The 27,745-nt window shown below is 39.4% G+C and overlaps 1 protein-coding gene across 1 annotated transcript in view; it reads left to right on the top strand.

Annotated features, from left to right (window-relative positions):
• adgra1b (adhesion G protein-coupled receptor A1b) overlaps window positions 1-27,745 on the top strand; it is a 157,203-nt gene that overhangs the window by 103,094 nt on the left and 26,364 nt on the right. Inside the window, exon 15 of the mRNA XM_088305075.1 lies at window positions 25,611-25,738. Coding sequence (XP_088161201.1) covers window positions 25,611-25,738 — 128 coding nt within the window. The remainder of the gene's footprint in view (window positions 1-25,610; window positions 25,739-27,745) is intronic.

Raw genomic sequence — 27,745 nt, 5'->3', positions numbered from 1 at the left:
AATGCGTGTGTGAGTCTCGAATTGGAATTTGTTCACAATTGTCCATTTTCATCTTGTTCAAACCGATTGTTTCGGGATTCAGTTATACTTGTGATATTAGGTTAAACAATATCCCCCAAGAGTTCTATCCATAAAATCCGGGATTTGTTAAATGTATTCATCTCAAGACCCACATTAGAAATGTTTTTTTTCCAGGGACCAACAATCTCCCTCAAAATTGTGTACTTATACATGTTGATCTATAAAATGATGTGCACTAAACAGTATTTTACAGAAGGCTTCAATCTCTTAGTATGTCGTCATCTTCTTGATTGATTTATTGAACAAATAAACGTTGCAAGATAAAAACAAAAAATGGCATAAAGAAAGAGAAAGCAAATCATCAGTAGATGTCATTTATCAACTCGGTTTACATTTTCATATGAATGCTCCTTTTTCTATACTTTGAATTGTATTACCTTCCATTTATGTGTTTGTTGTTTGCAGTGGTGAAGAACTGCACTGTTTGATACAGAGATGTATTTGATGTAGCCCTTGGCTTTCATGGGAGTGCAGAGGTTGTTGTAATCACCATCCTATTGCACCACATCTGTTAGGCGAAAATCCACCCTTAGCAACAAACGTGTGTCATGTGAAATCAAAAAATGGTTACAATCAGGGATCTTCTTGGGCAAAAATTTTAAACCCAGTTTAACTCTCTTGACTGGTGTGTCCTCCTATTTGAGTCGAAAGGACACAAATCATACCACCGTAGTCACCAAACACTTTGCTTAAGCAAGTTGTGCTTTTTTTAAACGTTCATGGGATGCCTTTGTCTTTGTAACTGTCAGTGTGATGTTGACTGTCGTGATGCTTTTCCATGTTCACTCATTTCCGTCGGCAAAATACAATCTTTGATTGAGTTGAAGGCAGGAATTATTTTAACTCGTGTGCAACACAACCTTCAGCATTGTGTAGTTTTGAAGATAGAATTCGTAAAGCAATTGAGAGTTTGATAAAGCTACCCAAATAAATGTTACTTTGTCAAAGAATTTTCAAAATATGCCCTTGTGTGATGAGATTTGTTTTGTTTTTGCTGTCGTTGAGCTCATACATCCAAATGTTCCATGCACTTTTAGAACTTTGATTTTAAGTTTCACCCTCGTACTTATGAGCGGATGCGCACTTTACCCTATTTTGCTGGTCCGTCCTCCGTCCACGACAGAGGCACCCTTCGACCATCATCGCTCCATCCTTGTTCATAAAATAACCGCCGTGCGTCCTTTTAAAGTGCTTCCATCCTTGCATTTCACCAGCACGTTCTTTCCACTCCCCCCAAAAAAGTGTCCTTGCATGATGAGAGGTTGACAGCAGAGGTTTCATTATTCATGAACATTTTTTAAAGCTCATTAACTGGATAATTTCATATTTACATCAACCGACTGTAGTTTCTGGACTACAAAAAAAACTCCTTATTAAAAGCTGAATTTAGCCATAAAAACTCATTTGTACATACATTAGCTGCTTTGAATTAATAGTCTTCACGTTATAAAAATGATTTATTATCTATAGTATAAACACCGGAAGTCGCTTTTTTTTCCACAAACGATGGTGAACGCAGCTATAGTTGCAGAGCGTACAGGAACCATTCTCAGACTCTTGTTGTTGTACAAGGCATATTCACAGATGAGTTCGTACCGGGGTCGCACTGTAGAGAGGGCTGTATTTATTGCACTTCATCTCTTTGCTCAAATTAAACTCAACTTCAGATAATTATTTTGGCTCTCAATTGTTTCTTCACAAAGTCGCGCATCTTGTTTCTGCGTTTTAGCTCACTTGCTCTCTTTCTTGCTCTCTCTCTCTCTCTATCACTCTCTCTATATCACTCTCCAGTACACGAAATGGCTTTACAAAATTTACTTCTGCTCCAAGTTCAAATATTTGAATTCTATTCACGCGGTTCTTGACCCGGTTAGGGACAATTAAAAGGACGGACGAAAATCCACTTATGTCCTTGCTTAGTCCGTCCTTTTTTTCTTTTTTTTTTTTTTTTAAACATCTCATCCCCCATCCTCCACATGTACCTTCCTGAGGTAGTTATTTAAGTCTATTAAGATTAAAATGCAATCTTGAATAGCAAAACTAAAACCAAGAAGAAGGAAGCACTGTATATGTGCATGTTTTTCTAACCACATTGGTGTAAGCAATATGTGGCAATCGGCAGCTTGTACTTTGACAAGAGTGCATGGCTAGGAATTACCCCGAGGCGCACACCCAATTGCAGCTTCCTCTCACATTCTAAAAGGAATCTTGGTCCTGCACAGAAGGATGACATAGGATCAAGACCATGTCTTGTTTTGTTGTTGGGGTAGATTTTTTTTTCCATTCCAACCGTCTTCATTTTGGAGACAGATATGCAGCAAAATATTATGGGTTATAGTTCTCAAAGACTTGTCTACGCCTCCACAAAGTTTCATAGAAATCCTACATCTAGTATTTCTTTAACTGTTTTAACAAATGAACATAACCAATAGCAATGAAAACAGAACCTCCCACTCTTACGCTTTTGCACTTGGCAGAGGTCATGAAGCCCAAGCTAAAGACAAGTAATTATAGCAAACCCCCCTCTTTTTAGTATTTTAGTTGTATAAGTCTCTTTGTGTACCGGAAAATTTAATTACATATTCTGCTGACTGAAAATAAAAGACTTTCTAGAGGACATGAGTAATCAGTTATTCGCAATGCTTTTGGTTTGCTGCGAAGCGTTGGCACGATTATACTGAGCTCTCACTTGCAATTGTTTTGAATGTGAGTAGGCAGCCATGCAGCCTCCTCGCTATCCTCTGACTTAACCATTCACAGCTTCGGCTGTGTGTCATATCACATCAACATACTGCACATTTTGTAGCTGTGGCTCATCTATATCAAATTGCTGCCTACAGCTGTGCTTTGGTGTGAAAGGGCAAAGGTGGGGCACTTCCAGTTATCCCCTTCTATCTCTGAAACCTTTCTAAAACTGACGGCTATTGGCCAATAACCACGAAGGGGATGCAGAGTGATTTCTCCCTGTTTAGAGCTGCAAAAAAAATGTATTAAAATGTTTGTTTGTTTTTTTTTTAATATAGGCAATTTCCTCACATGTTGTCATACAGAGTAGTGTTGTTATGAAACAATTGTTATTCAACTGATGTACACTCCTCTGGTAGTTTGACAGAAGACTGCAATAGCGCTGTTTATTGTTTGTGCTTAATTATGTGTGACAAAAATGTAAATTTGTTTGTGTCAACTGTTTGACACTAATTATAAATAATCACGAACAAACTGCCTGCTGTAGTTGCAGAGACACTCATTCCTTATTTAAGATGTCTTAACTGACTAAGATGTTCTGAATGTCAAATTGATTTAGTATCTGTACCTATTAAGATTCCCATTTGGAGGTGTTTGTCAATTTTGCACCTGCCAAATTTAAGACTTGGTTGATATCTGTGCTCTTAGAGTACTCTCCTAATGGTAGGCCAATTGGGAAACCCGGCAGATTGTCTTTTGCGTCTGGTGCCATATTTTTATTTTTTTTACTGTGAGGAACAAGTCATTATTTTTCTTGGATCATTTTCAAATTGTGTAGTACTAATTGAAGATGAGGTCTCAACATGGGCCAAAAATGTTATGTCTTTCTTCAATTTTAATACACTACATGACATATTTTCCAGTGTCGTTTAATCCATTAGAGCTTCATTTGAGCTACAGATGACAGTAATGGGCATTTAGCTGTGCCATAAGAGACAAGGTTTCAAACACTGTTCCTCCCCTCTGCCAGCCAGGTGTCAGATAATGTATTCTAGAATACCTTAAAGTAAATACATAATTAACTCAAACTATTTTTATCTCATGAAACATTTTCAAATATCTTGGTTCAATCATTTATAAACCCCGAAGGCAATGAAGTTGGGATGTTGTTTAAAATATTAAATGGATTTTTTTTTTTATATAGGAATATCTAACAATACCTGTTTGGTACATTTCACATCTGAACAGGATCATTTGAAATACAGTACATGAATATTATGATTCAGTGTAAAAGGGGCATCCCCACAGCTGGGTCAAATGCCCTATTCAGACTGTTTGTAAAACCAAACCTTTAAAAAAATAGTAGTTCAAATTAGAAAAACAAATGATGACTTCTAATGTGAACAAAATGCACCCCTGAAGTGACACCCACGCGCACAAAACATGAGGTCTTGTGACACTGTGTGTTTATGGAAGTAAATGTGGCCCATCATCCTGATTCATTTTTGGTCATTTCAAGAATGTTAAACTTGAGCTGACCAGACTCCACGTCTGACTGTTTTGCGCTTTCTCTCGTCCACCGTAGCGTTTTGAGGCCATCTGTTTTGTTGTAATATTTGTCAACTTTTGATCACTTAGGGGACGGATGACATGCGCACCCACAAAACACACATGCATGCAATTTTGTTGCACTGCTTTCTAAAACATTTTGCTCTTTCGTGCTACAGTATGTGGTGAAGACTATTTTAGTTGGCGATTGTTGTGTTAACTTCGGGGCGTACCTAAATTTGTGTTTTTAAATATCTGCAGCGCATCATATAGTATGTCGACAGCAGTTGTTGGAAATTGGAACGTCTACGTTTTCTGTGAAAATCGATAACTAGCATGAATTTGGCCTCTGACACACCTCTGGCCCCTCCTCTGCTAACTGTCTCTAATTGTGTGCTATTCCGTACCGTTCCACAAAGTATGCTGGAGCCAGCGTCTAGAGCAGGTTTCAGCATGAATATAGCTAAGCAACATGCGACATCAAACAGAAGAAAGGTGTTAAAATTATGACTTGGCTGGAAAAATGTGACATCTGTGAGACCTACCGCGCCATCGCAATGGGATTATAAATATTGCTTCACTTCTGAGAAGCTATTTGATGTTGAAAACAGCGACGCTGCAAACGTGCTACTGAGAAATGTAGTTAAAGTGGGTAGTAGCAGCGTTACTTGTGCCACCTGCCATCTCGCCAGCTGCTCCCCAGTCAGCTGTGAGCCCCCGAGAAAGACGGGTAGAAATGAGGGCATACTGTGTAAACTGCCTCCCTCCCGTGCCGCCATCGGCTTTTTTGTCACTGTCTTTTAATTGGGTGACTGTATTTGTGTGCTGGTGTCTTCGTTTCACACAACACAAGTCCCACTTCCCCCACTCTGTTGAGACAGTCTAGAAATTGATCAAAACCTTTGGCAATCATGACGTTTGGGCACCTGGCCTTCACCCTGGCCCGTGACTGCTGCACTCTATCATTCTGGATCCCCGCTTTAAAACACAAAAGACAGAGAGGGCTAAAGGTGACTCTCATTTCCATAGCAGACTTGAAAACTGTTATCAGCCAGTACATGCCGGTCTTTTCTAGCACAACCAATCATGATCAGTATGACCTTTGGCATTCAACCTACAAGTCGCTTAATAAAAGATCGTATTTCTCATAGAGGGAGAGTGCAGACAAGGCCTGCAGTTGTCTTTTTGAATCAAATCTTAGGGTTGGAGAACTGTGACTGGTTGCTGGCTTTTTAATTAGGGACAGCTATTGATGCAATGTGCACTCCTACTAGGAAGATAAGGCCTGTCGAAAATGAGTGTTACATAATTTCAAGAAGGGATGACAATGTGACAGGCGCAAAGGGTGGCTATCTTTTAGCGAGGACTATCGAGAGCCCTTCAAATTTTAGTCAAAGGGCATAGAAAAATATCATCAGAAATACGCGTTTGTCATGGGTATCACTATTTATATTGGCTTTTTAATGATGAGAAGATTTTACAAGTTAGGCTCCTGATATCCGTGTCCCTTAACAGGAGGAGCAGTACAGAAAATAGATGTGAATAGATATGGATGCATGTCAATACATAACTAAATGTTCCCACTGCCTTTTATGTAGATGTTATGGCTTTGATGCGCATCATTTTTGAATAAAGACCAAAAGTTCTACGAATAATATTTTTCCACGTGAACATTTGACATCATTTAGATCATTCTTGATTTCAAGCAGCTCAAATCAATTGTTTTCTACATGCTCTGATGGAGACAATTGTTCATTCGCTTTAGTGTATGTATGCGGCGCATGGACAATCGGCAAACATACGGGGTCAATGACTTTAATGTGATTTGAAGTATGTGTCTGGTATCAGGGACTGCATGTTAACTCGTGCTTCCCATCTTTCAAAAGTAGATTTTAGTTAGATTAATTACAATACTTACATACTTTTTGTTTTGTGCAAGTGTGCACATGGGTCCTTATTGATTACGATCTCAAATAGCAGGCCCTTAATATCATGTTCACTCCAACAGATTGCATAACTTGTTGGTTGGCATGATGTGTCGTACTGTGATTGTGGCACACGTGGTCTGACTTATAAAAGTGGCGGAGACTGCCCTATTTAAAAATTAGGCCTTTCTGCTTTGTGTAGTACAGATTTTTTTTTTATGAAGTTAATACCCATTTTTGCATGGGAAAATCTTTAGCATATCAGGCTCGTAAGGGTCATACAATGACCTTACTCACATACATCGAAGAAGATAGAATAAATAGTGCAACATAAGTAAGCAAAAATCAGCTGTGCAATATTTATTTTCATTATTTTTGGAATACCTGTACTATGTACAAGACTTGCAAGGGCACGTTTGGTGCAAAGCATACACACACTCACACACGTACAGTAAATATGTACTCAGCTTGCTCCACATAATGGAATAGTTGAAGACCTCATGGGAGTAAACAGCAACCCTTTTTTGGATTATTTGACCTCAATGCATGCGTTAGAACATTAAAACTATTTTATAAAAAATACTCAGACTGAAACATACTGTATATTTAACTACAGCTTGGAATTTGGTTGTGTGTTGTGTCTCTGTAAGGCGAGGATCAACGTTATTGTTGTTTTTGCCCGAAGTCATTCACAAGTAAAGTGGCACAGGATTTAAATAGATAATGGGAAACGTTTAAAAAAAAAAAAAAAAAGTAATTAGGTTGGTTGCCTAATTGGTTTTGCTATTCTGGTGAGATTTGTTGACAAACACAGTGTCAATTAGCAGTGCAGTGTCATTGCAGGAGGATTACAGACGACTACTTTTGATTGTCTGATTTTGTTTTATGAGTTAGCTACAAGATAAATCACCACGAACTGGGCCTCGGGGATGGCTTGTGAACATGATAAAGTCAAGGACTGAACAATTCAGTGCGAGGAAATGACATGTGCTTTGTTTTATATTATGACATTGACATTTGAGTTGCAACAAGGTAAAACTCTAACCACCCTTTTGCAGAAAAAAAGGGAACAAAAAGGTTGTTCCTTTTGTCTATACATAAAGAAAAAGTCTCTACGCTGCTTTCTGGATGATACCGGATTTAAACAAAGTGAACATGATGTTCACTATTTTGGGTGTTTATTCTCACATTCTTTGATGACTGTTCGCTTGTTGCTGTTTCCAAACTGTCAAAGTCTCTCAGACTTTCAAGCCATGTTATTAAATTTGAATTGACGATGCGTTTAACACCATATCTGTTGTCTTGCTGTTTGTGCATCTTTAAGCCTCTTATCTCATTTCATGCTTTAGCCCCGTCCCAAAAGACGACATTTGCTTTACTTAATAGTGCTGTTTTATGGAGAGATCCAAATGTTGAGAAGTGTTCTTGACAGTGTTGTGGGGTGCAATATGTTGCATGAATGGCAACATCTGTTGTTGGTGCCTTTACAGATGTGCAGGAATGTGGACTCATCAGACCACAGCACTCTTTTCTTCTTTCGCGTCTGTGGATCAGTGTAGAAGCGAGCGGCATTTCTGGGTGTTGCTGATATTTGGCTTTCACTTTCCTTGGTAGAGTTTTAACATGCATTTGTAGATGTAGCGATAAACTGTGTTAGCTGACAATGCTTTTTTCAAGTGTTCTGAGTCCATGCGGAAATACACTTTACACAATGATGTCAGTTTTTAATGCAGTGCCGCTAGATGGATTAAAGGTGACGGGCATTCAATGTTTTTCAGCCATGCCACTTATGTGCTGAGATTTCTCTTATCTTATGATGCTATTATGGACCATAAGTAATGACATCCCTAAATTCCCTGTAATGGGAATACGTTGAGAATTATTGTTCTTAAACTGTTGGATTATTTGCTCATAATGTTGTTCATTGCTTAGGTTGAACAGGATTTGCAAATCATTGTATTTTGTATTTATGTATTTTTTATGACTGTATCAACATTGTAATTGGGGTTTGTTGATGATTGAATGTCTGATATATAAATATATATACAATACCTGACACCTGGCTGAAAGAGGTGAGGCAGAGTGTTTGGAATCATGTCTCTTACTCAAACACTAAATGCCCATTGCTGCCATCTGTTGCACTAATAAAGCTTTAATTAATTAAATGACATTGGAAACATTTCATGGAGCATCATTAAAGTTGAAGAAAGAGCTAATGTTTTTGGCCCATGTTGAGACCTCATCTTTAATTATTACCACACAATTTGAAAATGATACAAGTAAAACTATAACGTGTTCCTCACATTAACACACACACAAAAAAAAATAATAAATAAAAATCTAATCTTTGCCAAGCGCAGCAGACAATCTGTAGTATCTCCAGTCCCAAGCAGGGTACCATTAGTGCAATACTCCATCAGCACAGACATCAACTAAGCCTTAAACGTGACACATGCACATGCCATCATTGTGATGATTTTGAAAAATATATTGTTATATACCGAGTTGCATAACCATTTTTATATGTTCCCCTTGTGCCTTTTCAAGGGAATATTCACCATCAAATGTTCTTGATATTAATACATTAGCATCACCTAAAATGTGTGAATCTTCTATTTCTTGAGCTAGATAAAGTCCCGAAAATATTTCTGGAGGATGGTTATCTAACAAGTGAATCACCACAATGCTCTTACTGTAATTGATAATAACATTAATAGTTCACCATTTGAACATCTTTTACACTCATATCTTTGTGATAAAAAGTCTCACCTGTGTCACTCTCCACTCCTCCCCCGGCAGTTTCCTCTTCTGACACTGACTCTGGCAGCAGTGCTATATATAAAATAGCATCTGGTTCTTGAAGTTGTCGTTGTCACTTATCCACATTTGTCTACCTAAAAAAGTTTGAAACCTTTTGATATTTGTTGAAAACTGTTTTGCTTCCCTCTTGTCTTCTCGTTTCTGCTCCACTCGGGTAACTCTTCGTACTTACAATACGTTTGTTTTGCTGCTGTCTTCCTGAATTAAGTCTGTGTGCAGTAAGGTGATTGAAGAAGGGGTGTGGCAGGGGGGGGTGTGGGGGGTGGGGCGTGACCATGATAATAGTGAATCAAATACTTTAATGTGTTTTTAAATGCATGAATTAGGAATAATACAAAAAACTTTAATTGAAGTAAAACATTATTAATCAGTTTTCATGAGACGTTTGGGGTCCTTGGAAAAATCTTAGTACACCGGGCAATTGGCTATGTTTGCTTGATGGTAAATTCACCCCTCCTCCTTTGGATTGTTGATTGTCAATTTTTACACTGTGTCCAACCATATGTTGGGGTTGAATTTCCCAAAGTTCAGACAATTTTTCGAGATTCAATTGTCATCAAAGGTGATTTCTTCCCATCATGTGAGTGAGTGTAGCGCTCCCCCAACCTTTTTTGCACAACGGTCAGGCTTTACAGTGGCATCGACACACTAACACCCCCCCCGCCCGCCCAAAAAAACTAAACATTAAATCCAATTCACCACTATGCTGAACTTTGTCCTTTGCTCTTGTCAAGTTCACCTGTTAATTTTTTTTAGTAGCGTGTATGTTTAGGCTTGCTTTTTCCCTGAATCACATAGCCAAGGAGAAGCGTTTCGACAGAGGCATAGGTGGATGCACTTGACTTTCAAATGTAAACTTTTTTCACACTCTGTTTATCAATTATATAATTTTTATTCAGTCTTTCTGTGTGGCTTGGTACCCAATAGACAGCACAGTTGGTTTTTGCACACTCCTGAGCTTGTGCTCCTTAGTAGTGCTTTGTGTTTTTTCTACTGTTGTTGCTGATGTCTACTTTGCATTTTGTTGATTAAAATCTTCTTGGATTGTTATTTATATTCGGACCCTTGGTGCTGTTTGAGTGAAGATATTAGAAAAATACTTGACACTAGTGTCTCGCTTGATAGCCAGCAAATGGTAGGCTTGATATATGTGTGTCAATTCTGGTAATGCGGTAGAGTGTTGCATGGTTGTGTTGTCTCGAAAATGTTACATTGCATCAATGGTTAATATTAGAGAATAGAATGCATGAGGTCCATCAGCCACACAATTTTGACTAAAGGACCCCATTTTTTATTTTGTTTATTTATTTATTTTTTTTAGAATATTTGAAATTCTTTTATTGGGTTTGCAAGATACCTAGGGTTGAAAATGGGTAGGATGCTATGTTTTGGTCAGAAATAACCGCTTTTTTTAACTGTTAGTTTTATCATTAATATTTGAAAAATATGTAAATTTATAAGTGTTGTTCTGATTGGGTTGCTGTTTTCCTTTATTTGATATGGAAAACTATAGTTCCTGATAAGTGGTTGTTACCAGAGAAGGGCATTCCATGCCAGGGACGGGACGAGCCGTCCGTCCCGGGCCATATTGGCGACGGAGGACAAGAATCTTTTTTTTAAAAAGGACAGACGACGCAAAGATGAAACTAAGTTTTCATCCATCTCTGTAATTCTCCCTAACCGGGTCAAGTACGCACGGACGGCTATTTCATTGAGAGAAACACGCTCTGCCTGTCTTGCAGGTTTAATCCACCAATACACTACTTCAGACCAAATCTGAACGATCACAAAACGACGCTTCTCTTGTATGTGTTCACCATGTTTGTATGTGGGAGGGAATGGCTTCACTTTACTTCAAGCCGACGCGGAGGAACTTGATCTCCATTAAAAAAACTTTAGACAATGTCAGTCAGTCTTGTGACTGACCGTAGTTGTGTTGGCAGCAAAATGCTAATTTGGGTGACCTTTACACAGTTGTAAACAATTCAGTCCACACACTAGATACTCCCAGTCGGGTAGGAAAGTTGGCTGCATTGTACGCCTCCAAGACTTGAAACCTAAGCAAGAATCAGGAAACCTGTGCCGTGGGCTTTTCTCGCTTTCTTTTTTTTTTTTTTTTTTTGGGTGGGGAGGGCAAGCTGTGGTGAAATAAGGACAGAAGTGCTTGGGATGATGATGAGAGGGGCCACGTTCACGAACCGTCAAAATAGCTTAAAGTGCCCGTCTGTGGTGGCCACCATGTCTCTTCATTGTTTTGGGTCTGTTGGAATTAAGCAGGCAATTAAGAGGAACTCTGCCCGGCAACCGGGCATCCTTAGGTGGCCACAGCAGAACGATGGTTCCCCAAAAGTTCATTTTTTTTCCACCTCCCTGGTATTGCTGGGCAAATGTTGCAGCCACCAGAGGGGACTGATCAATGTGTGTGTGTGTGTGTGTGTGTGTGTATTTGTATGTCGGTGTGTCGTTTAAAACCTGCAAATGTATTTGCAATCTGTGTGGAAGCTTACCTTGAAAAAAACCATCCTCCTTGAAATGTGCTGAACACAGCGTAATTCATATTCTAAAATGCATTTCAGTTATTCCAAAAATAAAGTACTTTATTCTTCAACTCCTCTGAGTTGAGTGGGCGTCTCACAACCACAAAAAGGGCAGATACTTGAATAATGAGTTGAATAATCACAACGCTGCACACCTTCGCCTTTCAAGGGCATGTAAACGAGAAACTGCATCGATGAAACGTCTCACTCATCAATTTTGACACACTATATATTTTCTGCATGAAAAGAGGGGCAAATGACTTGCCTTTACCGTGAACCGGAAGACATTTTTCTGCTAATTCTGCTGCTCAGCAGGGTCAAGGCACAGAAAACTTGAGACAAATTTCGGTCATTTCCAAACTTCTCTTAAATAAACACATAACGGATGATCACGGAAAAGCTTTTTTTTGTTTTTTTTGTAATCTACAATAATTAGACAAAAGTGATGACTCGTACCTTTCCCGTTCAATGGAGAGAGCAACACTGGCTCCTAGAGGATGGAGGACGAATAGGCCTCTCTGAATTTGCGTGTGAATATCTTGAAAACTGCCGGACCTTTGCCTCAAAAATAAAAGTCCATGGCCACTGATTCTCAAACGTGTAAATCGCCGATATATTTGAGTGAATAATTTTGAGGTAAATCTCTCCCCCATATGTGTGGGCTGAGATCATTGTGAAAAAACCGTAATCAAAAAATGCGTTAAGATTGCTTTGTGGTTGTGAAGTGAGGGACATCATCGCTTCCGGCACTGAATGGATATTTATCTTCTCTCCTCTCCCCATTGTATTTTGTTTTGACCATTTGTTTCAATCACACCTCATGTCGCGAAAGTACATTTCTGTTTATCATAAACCGTGTTTGGTAGGGCATTTTCCTTCCACTTAAGTGCATACTCAACACCATCCTTTCTCTCTCTGTCTTACAAGGATATTAAAAGAATTTGGCTTCATGGATCATATTTCAAAAAAAATATTATAAATGGTCAATTGTTGCGTGAAAAAAATATTTGTGACTTCCACCCGAGGTATTGCTATCCTTTTGTACCTTCCAAATCCAAAAATAGTTGCACCCCTGACCAGTTGTTAACAGAATGTGAACTCCATTAAACTGGCATTGCTTCATTCTCTCTTGATGATAATGTTAAATAGATAATTCTCCACATAAAGCGGACCTTAAAATGAAATCATATTCATACAAGCCTGCCTATCACAAACAGCATTTCTTGCGCTTCTCTCTGTGCTGATATCACGAGGTAATGATTTACTTCACGTAGTGTAGAGCCATTAAATGTCCAACGCAGTCAACCAGCACTGTGGAAAGACAATTAGAGGGCAAAGCAAAGCAGAGAACACATGAAAATGGTGGTCAGCAACAGATGCGCATGTGCTCTGTAACGCTATTAAGCGCCACGGAGGCAGGCTCATTTATCCTCCAAGACCATTGCTGCCAGGCTGTAATACATTGTTAGAGATGCTTCTTGCATTCTGTTTCTCTGCCGATGCTCAACTTTGGCTCCATCCTACCTATCTTGTTATCCGTTAACGGTATCAGAGCAGAATTTTAAAAAAGTGCTGCCCTATCGTCATTTATGATTGCGTTTGCAGGAATGTGGTAAATGTATCGTCTGGCAAGGGGAAAAATATGGACCAGCACAAGCTGTCTCTGCAAGCTGAGAACAGGGTGTGAGCACTGCGTGGAAGATGTTTCCAGCATGTGCTTTCATTTCCATTTTCAGTGTTTCTATATTCTTGCATGATACAAGAAGTGAGACAAAATGTTGAGGATGCGCTCATCTGGAATCGAGAGCAACATCTCAACATTGTGTATTGTGTTGTGAGTGCCAAGAGATGGGTCAATTCTATTTTCAGTTCATATTGTTATATTTATTTAGAAAATACCTGCACATTTCATAAAGATTATTTTTATTCTGTTAAATAATTAAATGACTTGATCTGATGTTTAACAATGATTGGCTAAAAATAACAATTTTGTTCATTATAAAATCAGTTTATTACATATTTTTAAATGCCATGGATCCCCCTGTATATTTTAGTTTATTTATTTCATTTTTATTTGAGGCAGCAGAGTGGCTATAAACAGATACGTGTGTTTTGCAAAAGCATCCTGTCTGACTCCATGTAATAACTTGATACTGAACAGTGCAAGTGAAGTATCCTAGAGATTTTTCAGATTTGTCAGAGAATAAGACATAAATAGTGGAGCCTAAATACCATGATTAAGTCAATTACTGTATATTTAATTCATTAAAGAGCAAATTCACAAGTGCCGTAATAACCACCTTCACCAAGTTAAATGAGTAGGAGGATACTCTCAGTCTAATTAAAACAAAGAAACTCATTTAATAAAAGATTAAAAGCTATCAATTTGGGTAACATTATTTTATTTGATCAACTTGCAAAAATCACCTCTATATCTTGTAATTGTTGACGTAATTGTGGGAGCAAGTTTTGGACTCACTAAAAAAAATAAATGGGGTTAAAAACAGTATATTTTTCAGAGCGCTTAAAGAGAAACGCTAGAATTCTGCACACGGTGAACGTTCTGTATATTTACCATTTCGGCAGCAACGACAAGAAAATCTGCAGGGGCCAATTCTTTTCCACATGCTTTTTATGTGTCAAATTGCGTTTGGAAATATCCTGATCAGGTTTCAACCCAACTCACCCATTCACTAGGCTTCGTTTTGTTCTATGTTCTTGCCCATCCTTAAAACACTTATGATGTAACAACCAGGGAGCATAAGTCGACAACTTGCGCAAAATCTATCGACGTGTACGATCGTAGAAATATAATTAGTCAATTTCAAGGGTTATTGACGTCTTACAATTTTCAATATAGCTGGCATAGAACGAAAAGCAAAAGTTTTGTAGCCATTGAGCTATTGTCAGGGATTGTGATAGGAAGTGGTGGTTGATTTACAATTTGGATGTTTGTTTAATAATCTTGGATAGTCACGTTTGTGTTGGAGTTGAGCATTTGAAGATTCACCCAGTGTCCAGTGCGAATGTAGCAGCAGAGCGCTCCAGCATGTTGTACAGGAATTAGTCACGCTGAGGCCACCGACAACTTTTGTATACAAACATCTTCTTTGTGCTAATGGACATTTTGGCTGGCTGTTCACATTTCAGGAGGCCAGTCATGCATTTTACAGGACATGTTGGAAAATGGGTTGGAGATGACAGCAAATTATAAAAAACACATCGGCATCTTTGAATTTTAGTTGTGTTAATCAAGTACCGGCAAATATCCAAGAGAATGACATCCGCTTTCACTGAGACGCTGTTTGCTAAATGAAATCTCAGGTTGAATTTTAATCTGTTTGGGTGGCTCCCTGTAGCCAGTGTGCATTTGAAGCAAGAGATCTTTCTTATAATGATATGTAATTTGATGATTACATGCTTGAAATGAATGGGGATGACGTTTATACAAAAAAAGAAAAAAAAAAAGCAACCGTCTCTTGGCTTTTAGAAGCTCTATTCATCCATCCATTATCTGATCCGCTTCTCCTCACGAGGGTAGCGGAGGTTCCGGAGCCTATCCCAGCTGTCTTCGGGCAGTGGGCGGGGTACACTCTGAACTGGTTGCCAGCCAGGGCACACAAAGACGAACAACCATTCGCTCGCACACTCACACCTTGGGACAATTTAGGGTGTTCAAACAACCTGCCATGCATGAATTTGGAATGTGAGGGAAAAACCGGAGTACCCGGAGAAAACCCATGAACATGCAAACTCCACACAGGAAGGCAGGAGCCGAAATCGATCCCACGACCTCTGCACCGTGAGGCCATCCTGCTAACCAGTTGTGCTGCCCGTAGCTCTATTCATTTTTATTCTTAAATTAGTTCAGCGGACGTGAGGGAGTACTGTGAGCTTGTACATGGCTGAGCTGTGAGCAAGACTCATTTAATGGATAGTACACTTTAAATATCTCCCAAGAACAACGATTACACAAACTTCTTTAAAAGTGTTTGGATAGCCTTGAGCGGAAGACAACACTTCAGATCTGAGTCTATTGAGAAAAGAATGCGAATGAAACAACTCCCCCTTGATGATTGTATACTCTTCTACTGGATTTGATAACTGTGTTGCGGTGCGTCCAGTGCTGAACACTTGCCAGGCGCTGGTGATTACATGCCTGAATGTATCTCAAAGCTATGAGCTGAGTGACAGCTTCAAGGTGCCGCTGAATCATTGATGAACCGCATTAATGGTGCATGGCCATTTTTCAGGCTGTTGTTAAGTCAGGAAGTTCTGTCTCACCAGTGTTCTGTCACACTCTGTTATCCTGTGGGGTGTGGGAGAAGCCAGAGTGAGTTTGATTTGCACACTTAGGCTGGTTCCGTTCCAGTGTTCATGGGGCCACTCAAGGATGATAAAATACAGTGCTGCAAGCCGTGAGGCTGCAGGCTGTTCGCCAGAGGATTTTAATTTGTTTTCTTCCCTTCCTCTATTTCCGCCTTCTAATCTGCATTTGTGTGCACTCTTGCAGTCACTATTGTCATTACAACAGAGTAAAGTGCATACTTGTGAAGACATTATGTACAAATTACTGCACCGATTCTACAAATTTAATGTCTTCAATCATACGCAATGTTTGTCAAATTTACAACTACCTGAAAGTAGGTTGAACAGATTGTCCAATGCGTAATCATAACTGAGAGGCTCAACAAACACACATGACCTGCAAGCACTCAGCAGCGTTTGTTACATTTCATTGTGTAGGCCCGATAACCTTGCACCCTCTATGCCTGAGCACCGAGATTATGGATGAGATCAAGTTTAATTGACTTTTATAATCTGATTTTGGATAGGGGATTGCAGATCATGGATTAAAATTGGAGCTTCTACACAAGCAAGGGCTCAGGCACCTGTTTAGCTGCGTAGGCCGAAGGGACAATAGAGGCGTGTTCGGATGTAACATGTCAGTGCTAATCCAGAACAGGCTAAACTACATTGTATGGTAATGGCTCTAATGAATTGTGCTGTCAAAGGGCCGGTCACATAGTGGTGCTGTGGAAGCAGAGTAATGAAGTGGCCACCGTGCAGTGATGTCATATGATTGCAGTTAAAATCATAAGTGGCCCGGAGGTAATGTAGTTCCTGGAGCTGGCTGTTCCTGCGATTGGTTCTGCAACAGATTTGACTTGTTCAGGGCCCTTCTGTGAGCTGCACGAGTGGCCAGCGCATCATTCATCATGACAGCTAGGTCAAAAAGGGGCTTGAAATGTTACAATCTGGATGTTACACAGCACATTGAAAGCTGTACGATATATGTAGCTCAAATGTAGTAAAACCGAAGCACTTGAATACATCAGAACTATTCCTTTTTTTGTGCCAATGAATACTGCTACTACTGAAATATAAGATGTAAATATGTATTCAGGCTACCCTATAGACCACCATGATAATTACCTGGTAGATTTCCCAAAGGATTAACACCTGACTTGTTTTTCCATTTGCCTGCATTTCTGTGCTTAAATCTCTCCATGTTGAAGGGATCTCTCAAACTTTTTGGTCTGGGTAAGGTTTGCTGACAATGCACTCATTTTTTCAACTTCACATTCCTGCAAATTTAAACTGGTGGTGTATGGAAGTAACAATCCCAATATCGATATCAATTAAGTATCAATGTCGGATCGATACGAGCACTCTGTGATGAATACATAGTTTCAGTCCTTTTTACACCAACAAACGGTCACCATCAAACAGTTGTACTTGCCCCTTTTGTCTTAGCCCTCAGCATGCATGATTTGATATTTAAAAATATTTGTTGGGAAGTGATCATCATGTTATTTTTTAAAAGGAAAAATAAAATGCAGAAAAGTTTAATGAATGGATACATTTTATTCGGTATGCCCGTATTATTTGCGTAGTGGGTTCTGAACATCCATAATTCTTCTTATCCTTCTCCTCACGAGGGGTGCGGGTGTGCTGGAGCCTATCCCAGCTGTCTTCGGTGAACTAATTCAGATGTGGGTCATGTCACATTGCTATTACATCACAAGTACTGTCTGCTTTATTGTATTTAGTTTTCCAAATACTTGAATGTCGACTGTACGAAAGCACAGACTGTGCTTCAGAACATTCTGCATTTTCTGTTCTCTCATTCAAGGTCCTGATGAAGTATTTTTTATTTTTTTGTAGAATCACTGAATTTAATTTATTTAGTCGACAGCCTTTCCTGAAGATAAATGTTCATTCATTGCGGTTGCTTTGATGTTTTGGTTGTCTGCAGAGCTGGGCACTTAACCCTTTTTCTCGACCCTCCGGCTTTATCCATAAAAGTTGCCGGCCCCGTCCAAAAGAAAAAAAAAATGTGTCAAAGGTTTATTTAAACTTCATTAGCTGGCTCATTTACTATTCAAATCCGCTTACCTTGTCATGGGCTTATTGTGGTCTTATTTGTCTCATTCTTCTTCTTTCTCCATGATCGTGCCCAATGCAAGTAAGTAAGCATTTTGGGTGTTATAGGGAGAATGAGACGGACTGCCCATCTCTGGTTGTTTGGGATCCAGTAATATTTTAGAGTACAACAACTATTTCAACAACATCCTTTGAATTTAAAAGCTGAATGAGAAAACTCTTTTATGAGAGCAAATCTTGCCTGCTTTGCTGCTGAAAGTAGGAATGATCAACAAGCTGTAAAAGTGTTAATATCTCCTACTGGGCTGGTAGTAAATTCTGCCTGTATGCTATTTGTGTGAATGGGGTGTCCTGCTGTTCATGTTTACCTCGCCTGCTTCTTGGGCTTCAGTCACAACTGATTCATAGTGATGCTTTTCAGAAAACTGCAACGGTGATGATGCAAGTCTCTTCAGTTCCATTTTGGCAACAGTCCACCGGGCTGTTACAATGTCTTGAAGGGCTTTTAAGCAGCCCCAGTCTGAAAACACAAAACATGCTGCGGATAATAAGGCTCGAGCAGCTGGGTAAAAATGTTGTGCACTACATGACTACAAGCAGCAGATGCACTGTTGATTCAATCTCAAAGAATTTATAGTTTAAAGAAGAACATGACATCAATGTTTTTTTTTTGTTTTTTTTGTTTTGTTTTTTTACGACATGCACAGCTCAATGGGGGAAAGTCCTTCGGCAGCATTGCTATGATGAATGCAACACTGACACGGGAGAGTTCTTCTTCTACACTATACAGCAGGCGTGGACAAACTACGGCCCGGTCGCCACATGCGGCCCGTTAAACGTTTTAATCCGGCCCGCCGAACTCGAAAAATATTAAATGAGTTATGTTAGTTATGAAGTGTATAGTCATATCATGTTATTTTCGACACCACTTATCCTGTACAGCCCTATAAAATATATGTATTTAGTTACATAGGTATACTGTTTATTTATATCATATATATATTTAGATTATATATATTTATATGGAGTGGCACGGTGACCAACTGTTTAGCACGTCCGCCTCATATTTCAGAGGTGCGTGGTTCGATCCCTGGCTCCGGCCTTTTTGTGTGGAGTTTGCATGTTCCTCCCATCCCTGCCTCAGTTTCCTCCGTGTACTCCGGCTTCCACCCACATTCCAAAAACATGCATGACAGGTTGATTGGACACTCTAAATTTCCCCTAGGTATGAGTGTGAGCGCAGTTGGTCGTTCGTCTATGTTTGCCCTGCGATTGGCTGGCAACTACTTGTCACATGTACCCCGCCTACTGCCCGAAGACGGCTGGGATAGGCTCCAGCCCACCTGTGGCTTTGTGAGGATAAGCGGATCGGATAATGGGAGGATGGGTGCATTAAATTGGTTGGAATGTATATACACAAAGATAACCTAAGAAAACATTAAATGCAGTTTGTAAATGGTGCTTTGATTCATTGCGAGGTGTGGGGATTATTCAATGCCCTGTGTGAAAAAGTGGCTGTGCCCTAAACTTAATTCATTGGACCAACTATAACAACAACTGCTGAAATCAAGTTTATTCTATATATAACTGGCAATGAATCTTTAACAACTCTGTGGAAATATGTTGACCCACTCTTGCTCGCAGAATTGCTTTCAACAGCACTGGAGGATTTTTTAGCATGAACGGCCTTTTAAAGGTTATGCCATAGCATTTCAATCAAATTCAAGTGTGGACTTAAATTAAGCCATTCAAAACCATCTTTTTTTCCAAGCCATTCAGAGGTTTACTGGTGATGTGGTTTTGATCGTTGTCGTGATGCAGAACTCACATGCACTTCAGCTTGGGGTCACAAACTGCTGGTCCTGCATTCTCCCTCATGATTTTCTGGTAAAGATCAAAATTTATGATTGCGTCAATCAGAACAATCATCCAGGTGCTGAAAGACTAAAACCTCGCCAGACCATCACAACACCATCACCGTTTTTGACTGTTGTTATGTTGTTCTTTTTCGGACATTTATACCAGACGTAATGAGACATAAACAAAATGACTTTGAAAAAGTGAAACTTTTGTTTTGTCAATCCATATAATAATTTCCTAAAATCCTTGGGATAATTAAATCAGGCCCGAGACCGACAAAGTACAACAAATGACGCTAGTGGAAAACACACCAGGAAAATAACAATCGGAACAAATTTGCTTGCAAAAGCAGAAAACGGAACAAAAATCGCTTGCCTCGGAAGGACCAGGAATGCCAATTCGCGAGATAGCACGAGCAAGATAAATAACTTTAAACAAGGAAATTACTTACGGCTGAACTAAGATCATAAATCACGGGAACAACTAGACTTCTATCAATTCGCAACTTGGTAACATGAGCGTGAGCAAAAGGAATAATCCTGCAATCGCCAGTTGATTATGAGCGTGATGCGTTCAGGTGCGTAGCCGGAGAGTGCGTCTCTCCAGCCAGAGATGACATGACCCGGAACGAAGCGCTGGAGGGAAACGCCCCCACTCCAGCTGGACAAAGCAAAACATAAACGTGACATGGAACGAGACAAAACAGAACCATGACAGTGCAGGTAAAAAAGTGTACAAATGATGTTGGACAAAATAATTATTTCAATCTCCGGGTACCGGGACTTGTACAACACAGCCCGATTCCAATACGAGCCAAAAAGGAGCAGGAAGCATGAGCAGGATGTGGAGCCAGGAAGTTGCCGTTGGTGACAAACAAGTGTATGGACTTGTTTACAGCTGTTGAACCAAGATAGCGATACCATTTAGCGTCAGCCAAAAGTTTAAGTAACTCTGGCCTCCTGAATAACTGGCAATGTTTTTGCATTTTTTTTTATTAATGTCAGATAATGAGTAGTTTTAAACAAGTTAACATAACATGTTATATGTAATGTTATTCAGTGTTTTTTTTTTTAAGAAATATTTTTTAAGTTTAAATGATTTTTTTCTGATGCATTTCAATTGGTGTCACTTATACGTGGATATTCGCTATAGTGGTGGTCGACTGTAAATATAAAAGTTTTTTTTAAATAGGGTGAATTGATGATCAAGCTTAGTTTTATAATCTAGCTAATTTACCCCAAATTCTCCGATTGCTTAAAGCCTAATTATAGTATTTAATTTTCATTATTAAATGTTGGTCCCTTTCAAGGTGACTCACCTGGGCAGGGGGGCGGCGCCCTTACGCCTTCTATTGACAAGCTAATACTGGTGAACCATTGGTGAGGGACTGACTGGGATCTGTCTCTATTTTCTTTTCATTTTCAGGACAAGGAAAATCCCTGGTAATCTTTGTGATGTGGCACAGATCTTTTTTTTCTTTTCTCCTTCACTTGTGGCAGCAGCTCACTCAGTAATAATTCACACAGTTTTCTGTTAAAGCTGGATGTGTGTGTAGTCATCCCAACTGCTTCACGCCAGGCTGTAACCTACTCACTACGACTCAGCAAACCAAGCACACCTCTTTCCTCTTGCGTTTTAATAAAATGTTTGTCTCCGGCTTCTCCTCAGCTCTTCCTGATTCGGAGGCTGTGTCAAAAATATTTCATTTATGGCCCAAATTCAAACTTTCTCCTGTGGGGAAAAAAAGGATTCTTCATAGACATTTTCTCCAGTCAAAATACATTGTCTCTTCTTATCCTCAATGTCTCAATAGATATCTTCTGTGATGTCCATAGTCATATATCCTTGTCCCAACATTGTCCTGAGCTAGGATGAAAGTCTGGGGTTGACTTAGCAAAAATGGAGGAGCTGTGTGGTTGAAGACAGGTGTGTTATATCCAGCCATGGAGCCGCCAAAACTGAATGGATGAGTTGTTTTTCCGTCATGCAACTCAACTGTCAATATTCTCTTTGACTTTCCACTGTCTTGATGGCTGTGTAGATATTTCTCACAAATGAAACTATGGCGTACTATTTCACATGCAGAATTTAGGTCACAGAATGAAAGCTTATTTTCAGCACATTCCGTTGCCTTGGGCGTTTGTTTTCCATCAACATCATTGCATATCGTTGTAATTGTAATTAACCAATTTGAATTGTCCTTCATTGACATCGCTCTGAGGGTAAATACAAACACAATATTTGCTTGTTAAACATGAATTAACAAACTGGGTGAAACTGTTGATATGTTGGAACCACTTATGCTCTGTCTTGTCATTAAGCATCTATTTTGTAAGTTCACAAATGAAAGTGCAGTGCATTGAATCATTTAGGCCGATCATCAGCGCAATTTTTCAGACAAAAGAAAAAGCTGTCCTTTGTAAAGGCAGTATTTATTTCTATTTTCTTTTTCTATTCTCTTTTTTCATCCTGGCAAACACAGTCCATTAGCGGAGATGAATGACTTTTATCTCATAGAGAGAATTTTGCCAATGTAGTTATTAATCTTTTTTAGGAGTTACACCGTCATTTCATTAAAAGGCTGATTCAACATTCCACTCATGACAGTGGTGAGGCCTTCAAGGCCTTCTCTGCTGGCCTAACATAATCAAGATATCATGATCATATTCATCACATTGATGTCATCTTATATCCTAGTGTTGTATTTTTAGGCGAGAGTTTTTATCCAATCATAATTCTGCTAGCTCATGTTGCCAGGCAGATTTAATAATACCAGTCGCACGCACTATTCGTCTGAGGACTTCAAACACAATCGTCTGGGCGTCTTCTTGTGATTGGATATTCACTTGTGAGGGGGCAGCACTACGGGGAATCAACCCAGCAGAAAGTCATAACTAGCGACTGGTCGAACATCTACACTATATTCTTGCTTTTTTTAACCCACAATGATCGAAGGAGGTTGCAGATATACTTGCATGGCCATTTTCAAGACGGACCTTTCAAGAGAAGCCAGGTCGTGCAACACCCAGTAGTGCGTCAGTGTGTGTCTTTATATTATTTCTCTAGCCGTGGTTTCATAAATAACGGTATTATGAGGGGGATTTTTTCATGTTGGACTAAGGACTTCACCGAAGGCCTAGGTGGGAAATGCACAGCCGGCCACCGCCTCATGATTGGATACATTTATAATGTACTGCTTGGTTGTGATTATGCAGAGGACTAGTAATGTGTATCTTAGAATGTTTTAGCTTATTCATATGTGATGAATGGAGTGACCAACATCTAATCTTGATTGATAACAAAACAGTGAGGGAATCACGTGATCTTCAATGAAATAACAATAACAAACACACCTACTTGGATAAAAACACAAACAGGTCAAATAAGAAAAACTGTCTGCTTGCAGTTTAGTTAGCAATTTAGCTAAAAAGTCAAAGCCATGCCATAATATGATATCCATATGATATCAGAGTTCCCAGGTTAGCGCAGAAAGTCAGAAGAAGAAGAAAAGAAAATTCAAAAAGAAAATCTGATTAAATAAATATGATAAAAAGATTAGGGAGACCTCTATTCACGGGTTGAACATTTGCAAAGGTGCAAACGGATGACATTTACAAGGTTTTTGTATTTAAAAAAAGAAGTAGAACGTGTTCAAATTCCAGGGATGAATAGATTCAGATTCAGATATACTTTATTGTCATTCTTGTACACATGTATACAGAACGAAATGTCGATACATCTGACCCGCACAGTTCCTTAAATATACAGATATAAATATGTCGTATTGAGTAGGAATCTAGAAAAGGGATTTTATGTACAACAGTGCAAAAAAATAGAAAGTTTGTAGAGTGCAAACACGCAAGTGGGGGGGTAACAGCTGGGTAGGCTTACTATATGTGTGATTGACCGTTTAACAGTCTAATGGCTAGGGGGACAAAGCTGTTGCAGAACCTGGTGGTCCTGCACCGCACACTGCAGTACCTCTTCCCAGAGGCTAGCAGAGTGAACAGTCCATGATGGGGGTGAGAGGGGCATGGGTGTTGAGGTTTATCAGGATAACAACTTCCAGAAAGACGCTTTTCTTCCATCTTGTGGTTGTGCAGTTCGACACGTCTCAACTTCCGGAGGATTTTCGAGAGCCCTTTTAAGCAGACAAGAAGTGTATCCGCTCCCGGTGAAGTTCTGAGAAATGTGGACTCCAAGGTACTTGTAGCTGGAGACCACTTGCCTTGCTGCTCATCCAACATGTAAGGAGACGAGGAGGCGTCTGTTCCCCCGAGCGAATGGAACACACTAAATTGTTGTTGATAGGTGTTGAATCCTCATTATTTGAATTTGACTCCGGATCCCATGCATCCACCTCACCACTACCTGGTGAAAGGATATCGAGTGGGCCGTTCTGTGTTTCTTCTGGAGACTTGGTAATTCCCACATTTGATTTATACTAAGCGCTTAATTGTGCTGTTTTATTTTGTCTGAGTGCTTTCCCTCACCGAGCGGTTAAAGTGTGGCCTTCCATTGTTTCAGTAAAGCGTCGCCATGAGGCACATCGTTCCTTGACGAGCATTTTTGAAGTGTGACTGGGCTTGCCGTTTGGCTTCCCAATCGTCCTCATTTGTTTTGTTTGAAAGGCTTTACGATTTGCTCGACGGGCTTCCTTCCAGAGACTCATCAGCGTGTTATCCACCCACATTAGTACGGCAATATGCACGCTAAAATTTGGGAGAATTTTTATACGTTGTTCAAATCACCTACAACTATGTATATATCCTCTGGCTGCTTGTATCGTAGGGAGCTAATGGTTTTGTCACGTTTCCATAGTGCCTCGTGAACGTTTGTATTAAGCGCTGGGTATTATGTTAGTTGTGGTGACAACCGTGACTTTTGGGGATGCGAATGAATACGTGGTCACTTGCGCTGACATGGCTATGGAAATAATGTATGCTTAATTTTTGGGTGAAACATAAATACCATTGTTCAGTTGTTTTAATATCCCCTATCTAGCTTGTATGTTTGGAACCACATCCTTGCTTGATCAAATACAGGCTCATAGGCAAAAAATGTTTCATACAGTTTCCCATCTTGTTTTTCTATCCAATAGTCCAGCGTCCAGTATTTGCCATACTATCAGTCCATCAGAATGGAACGTATCATTTTGTCTTTTTCCAATGCAACAGATCTAATACAAAGCTCATAATGTTATTTATTATAATATATTTACTGTGTTTTGAGTTAGATCACAGTGGCGCAGTGCTGATAATACTTAATAAACACAGCCGGTGACAACATTTTTATGAAAAGGATCAAAACATGAATTTGCTTTTGTAATATATCTCTCATACAGTGTCAACAAAATTCCCAAAATTCCCAAAATGCAATACGTAAACACCTGAATGCAACGTTGAATCAACGGTATTCTTTGTCTTCAGAACTGGATAGCATGTCGCTTTGTTCCAGCTGTGTTTACTTTTTGTCAAGTGCTCTGTAAATCAACTTAAGCTCAGCATTCAAACTCCAAGAGATATTCTGGAAGGTTATTTGTATTTTACTTGTGCTTGTCTGTCTTCTAAAAATATACTGTGGCATAGCTCAACTTTATATTTGTTCATTTCATCATCTTTCCTTGGGTGACATTTCTGGGATTTTGTAAACCTAGAGGTCAAACACTTTCTCATTTTTATTCCTGATTAGACTGAACCGCTGAAATTATTTGTCATGAAATTGCCGTCTTTCCTCTAATCTCCATTTCGCTCCCTCTATTCCCCAGGATCTGAAGAAGGTGCTGTCTTTCCCCCCATACCCAGCGGAGTTTTTGCACCCGGTCGTGTATGCCTGCACGGCGGTCATGCTGCTCTGCCTCTTTGCCTCCATCATCACATATATAGTGCATCACAGGTAAGAAAAGTCTTCCCCTTAGTAAATATTAATGTTGAAGGGTGCATTGGCGGCCCCTACAATTGACTGACAATCTATCTTGGATGCATGCGGCCTTGCTCACGCTCCAAACTGTGATCGTCTCGATCCTCTCAAGAGGAGATTTGCAATCAAAAATAGAGAGCGGATTCTATTGGCCTTCTAATGTATGTCATGTTTTATCTGGTCCCTAAAACTCTGCCTTCTGCCCTCATTTCTGGTTTGAGTTTGAAGCATGTGTCATAAATCTGCTTACTATGGTGTGACTTGGACGCTTTAGCCTGGTTCAGAGCACAGCAGCTAGTTTGACTAAGAGCAGTAAATTATATACACAAGCTAAGTGTTTGTGTGCATGTGCGTGCATAAGTGCATGCGTGTACTGTTCGTCTTTTGTATGACTGGAGTTATGTGCATGTGTTTGCTTCGAAAGCATGGATGGGCAACTGGTGGCGGCCTGCGACCGCACTCTGAGTGGCCCTTGATTAATTTTCCCCCCAAAATTAACTTTTTGGGGGAGTTTGGGGGTGGGAAATTATAAACATGTTTCCTCTATTACAATGGACCCCCAAATACTCATGGCTTGAAATCTTTTGCAGATATATTTCACTGTTTTGTGAATTTGTTTGCTTTGTTTTGTTGTTTGGTGGCAGCAAACAAAAGCTTTTTTTTTTTTTTTTTTTGCAAAAAATCCTAACCAAGATGAATCAGTGTTTTGTTTTGTTTTTTTTCTTTTTGTTGAGAATATTTTGGATTTACATTTTTTTCCAATGCATTACAATGGGCAGGAATTATTCATGGTTTTCCTGGGGCACTATTCCCCCATGAATAGTGGGTTTGATCTGTGTAGTTTTATGTTGTAATATCACCATTCACCACTAGATGGCAGACATGGCTTAGTTGCGCTAGCACCAGCTCTTATGCTGCCTTACACTACAACATGAGTAGGCCTAATCATTTTGGGGGGATTTGGAATGACATGCAGGACAAAAGTAATACCTCAGTAATATTAAAATTTATGTGAGGTGATTTTTGTGAAAAAGTGCACAAACTAATATCTTACACTCAATTTTGGTTTGCTGGACATCAGTTTTGTGCCATTCTTGAATGTCATTTGCGAGAGAGGCCTTTGCACTGGGGAAAAAAAAAAATCGCATTCTCCTTCCAAGCCTATGTCGTTGAATAGTGGGTCTACATGCAACGAGAACTGTACGATAAAAAATGCAATAAATTAAGGGCACCGATTACGCATTTGTGTATTCCTCTTATCGTAAACTTTCGATCTTGCATCCGAACTGTGACAATCTTACTTGATGGTTAAGCAACATTAATGTATCATCTAATTGGTTGCAAATACAGTGTAGCTATTGTTGTTCCCTCTCCATTTACACAGAAAGATATTTATTGAGAAGTTGCTTTTTTTTGTTATTTTTTTTAATAGTTGATGGTGTGTGGGGACAAGATGACTAGCTGTATCTGGCCTGCTGACTTTCAACATCATTTATTGCCATCTTCCTGTCTAGAGGACCTTCAGTAAATAATAGATTTAGATATATTTTTTTTTAAAAAATGTGAAAACAACAGTGACCATTCAACGATGGCATCTTTTCATTATCGTTACACGACAATTGCATATGCACATCGATGTTCATACTTCATACGGTATAAAATTACATCATTATTCAAAGACAAAAAAGGGTCATTACTGTAAAATTAAAGTGAGACAAACTCAATTTAATGTAAAAGCTTTAAAATCGCCAACATGCTCAGTGAACCGTTTTTTGTCAGGCACACCTATTTTAGCATATTTTCTCACCTCCCTCCTTCATCTCCTTGTCACTCCTCAGGACTAAACACAATCTCTGTTTCGTAACACTTTAGTTGTGTAGTATCACTCAAGCAAAGCACTGAGAGGGTGATAAATAGAGGGAAATGCAAGAGGGATCGCTCAAGGCTAAACTCAGTAGATTATGCATTGCGGAATTTGTTCTC

This window comes from Idiotropiscis lumnitzeri, chromosome 9 (genome assembly GCF_059441095.1).
Source record: "Idiotropiscis lumnitzeri isolate Australia: NSW breed Sydney's pygmy pipehorse chromosome 9, RoL_Ilum_1.0, whole genome shotgun sequence".
NCBI lineage: Eukaryota > Metazoa > Chordata > Actinopteri > Syngnathiformes > Syngnathidae > Idiotropiscis > Idiotropiscis lumnitzeri.
The sequence above is the reverse complement of the archived record's forward strand: the minus strand, read 5'-3'. Positions and strand labels throughout refer to the sequence as shown.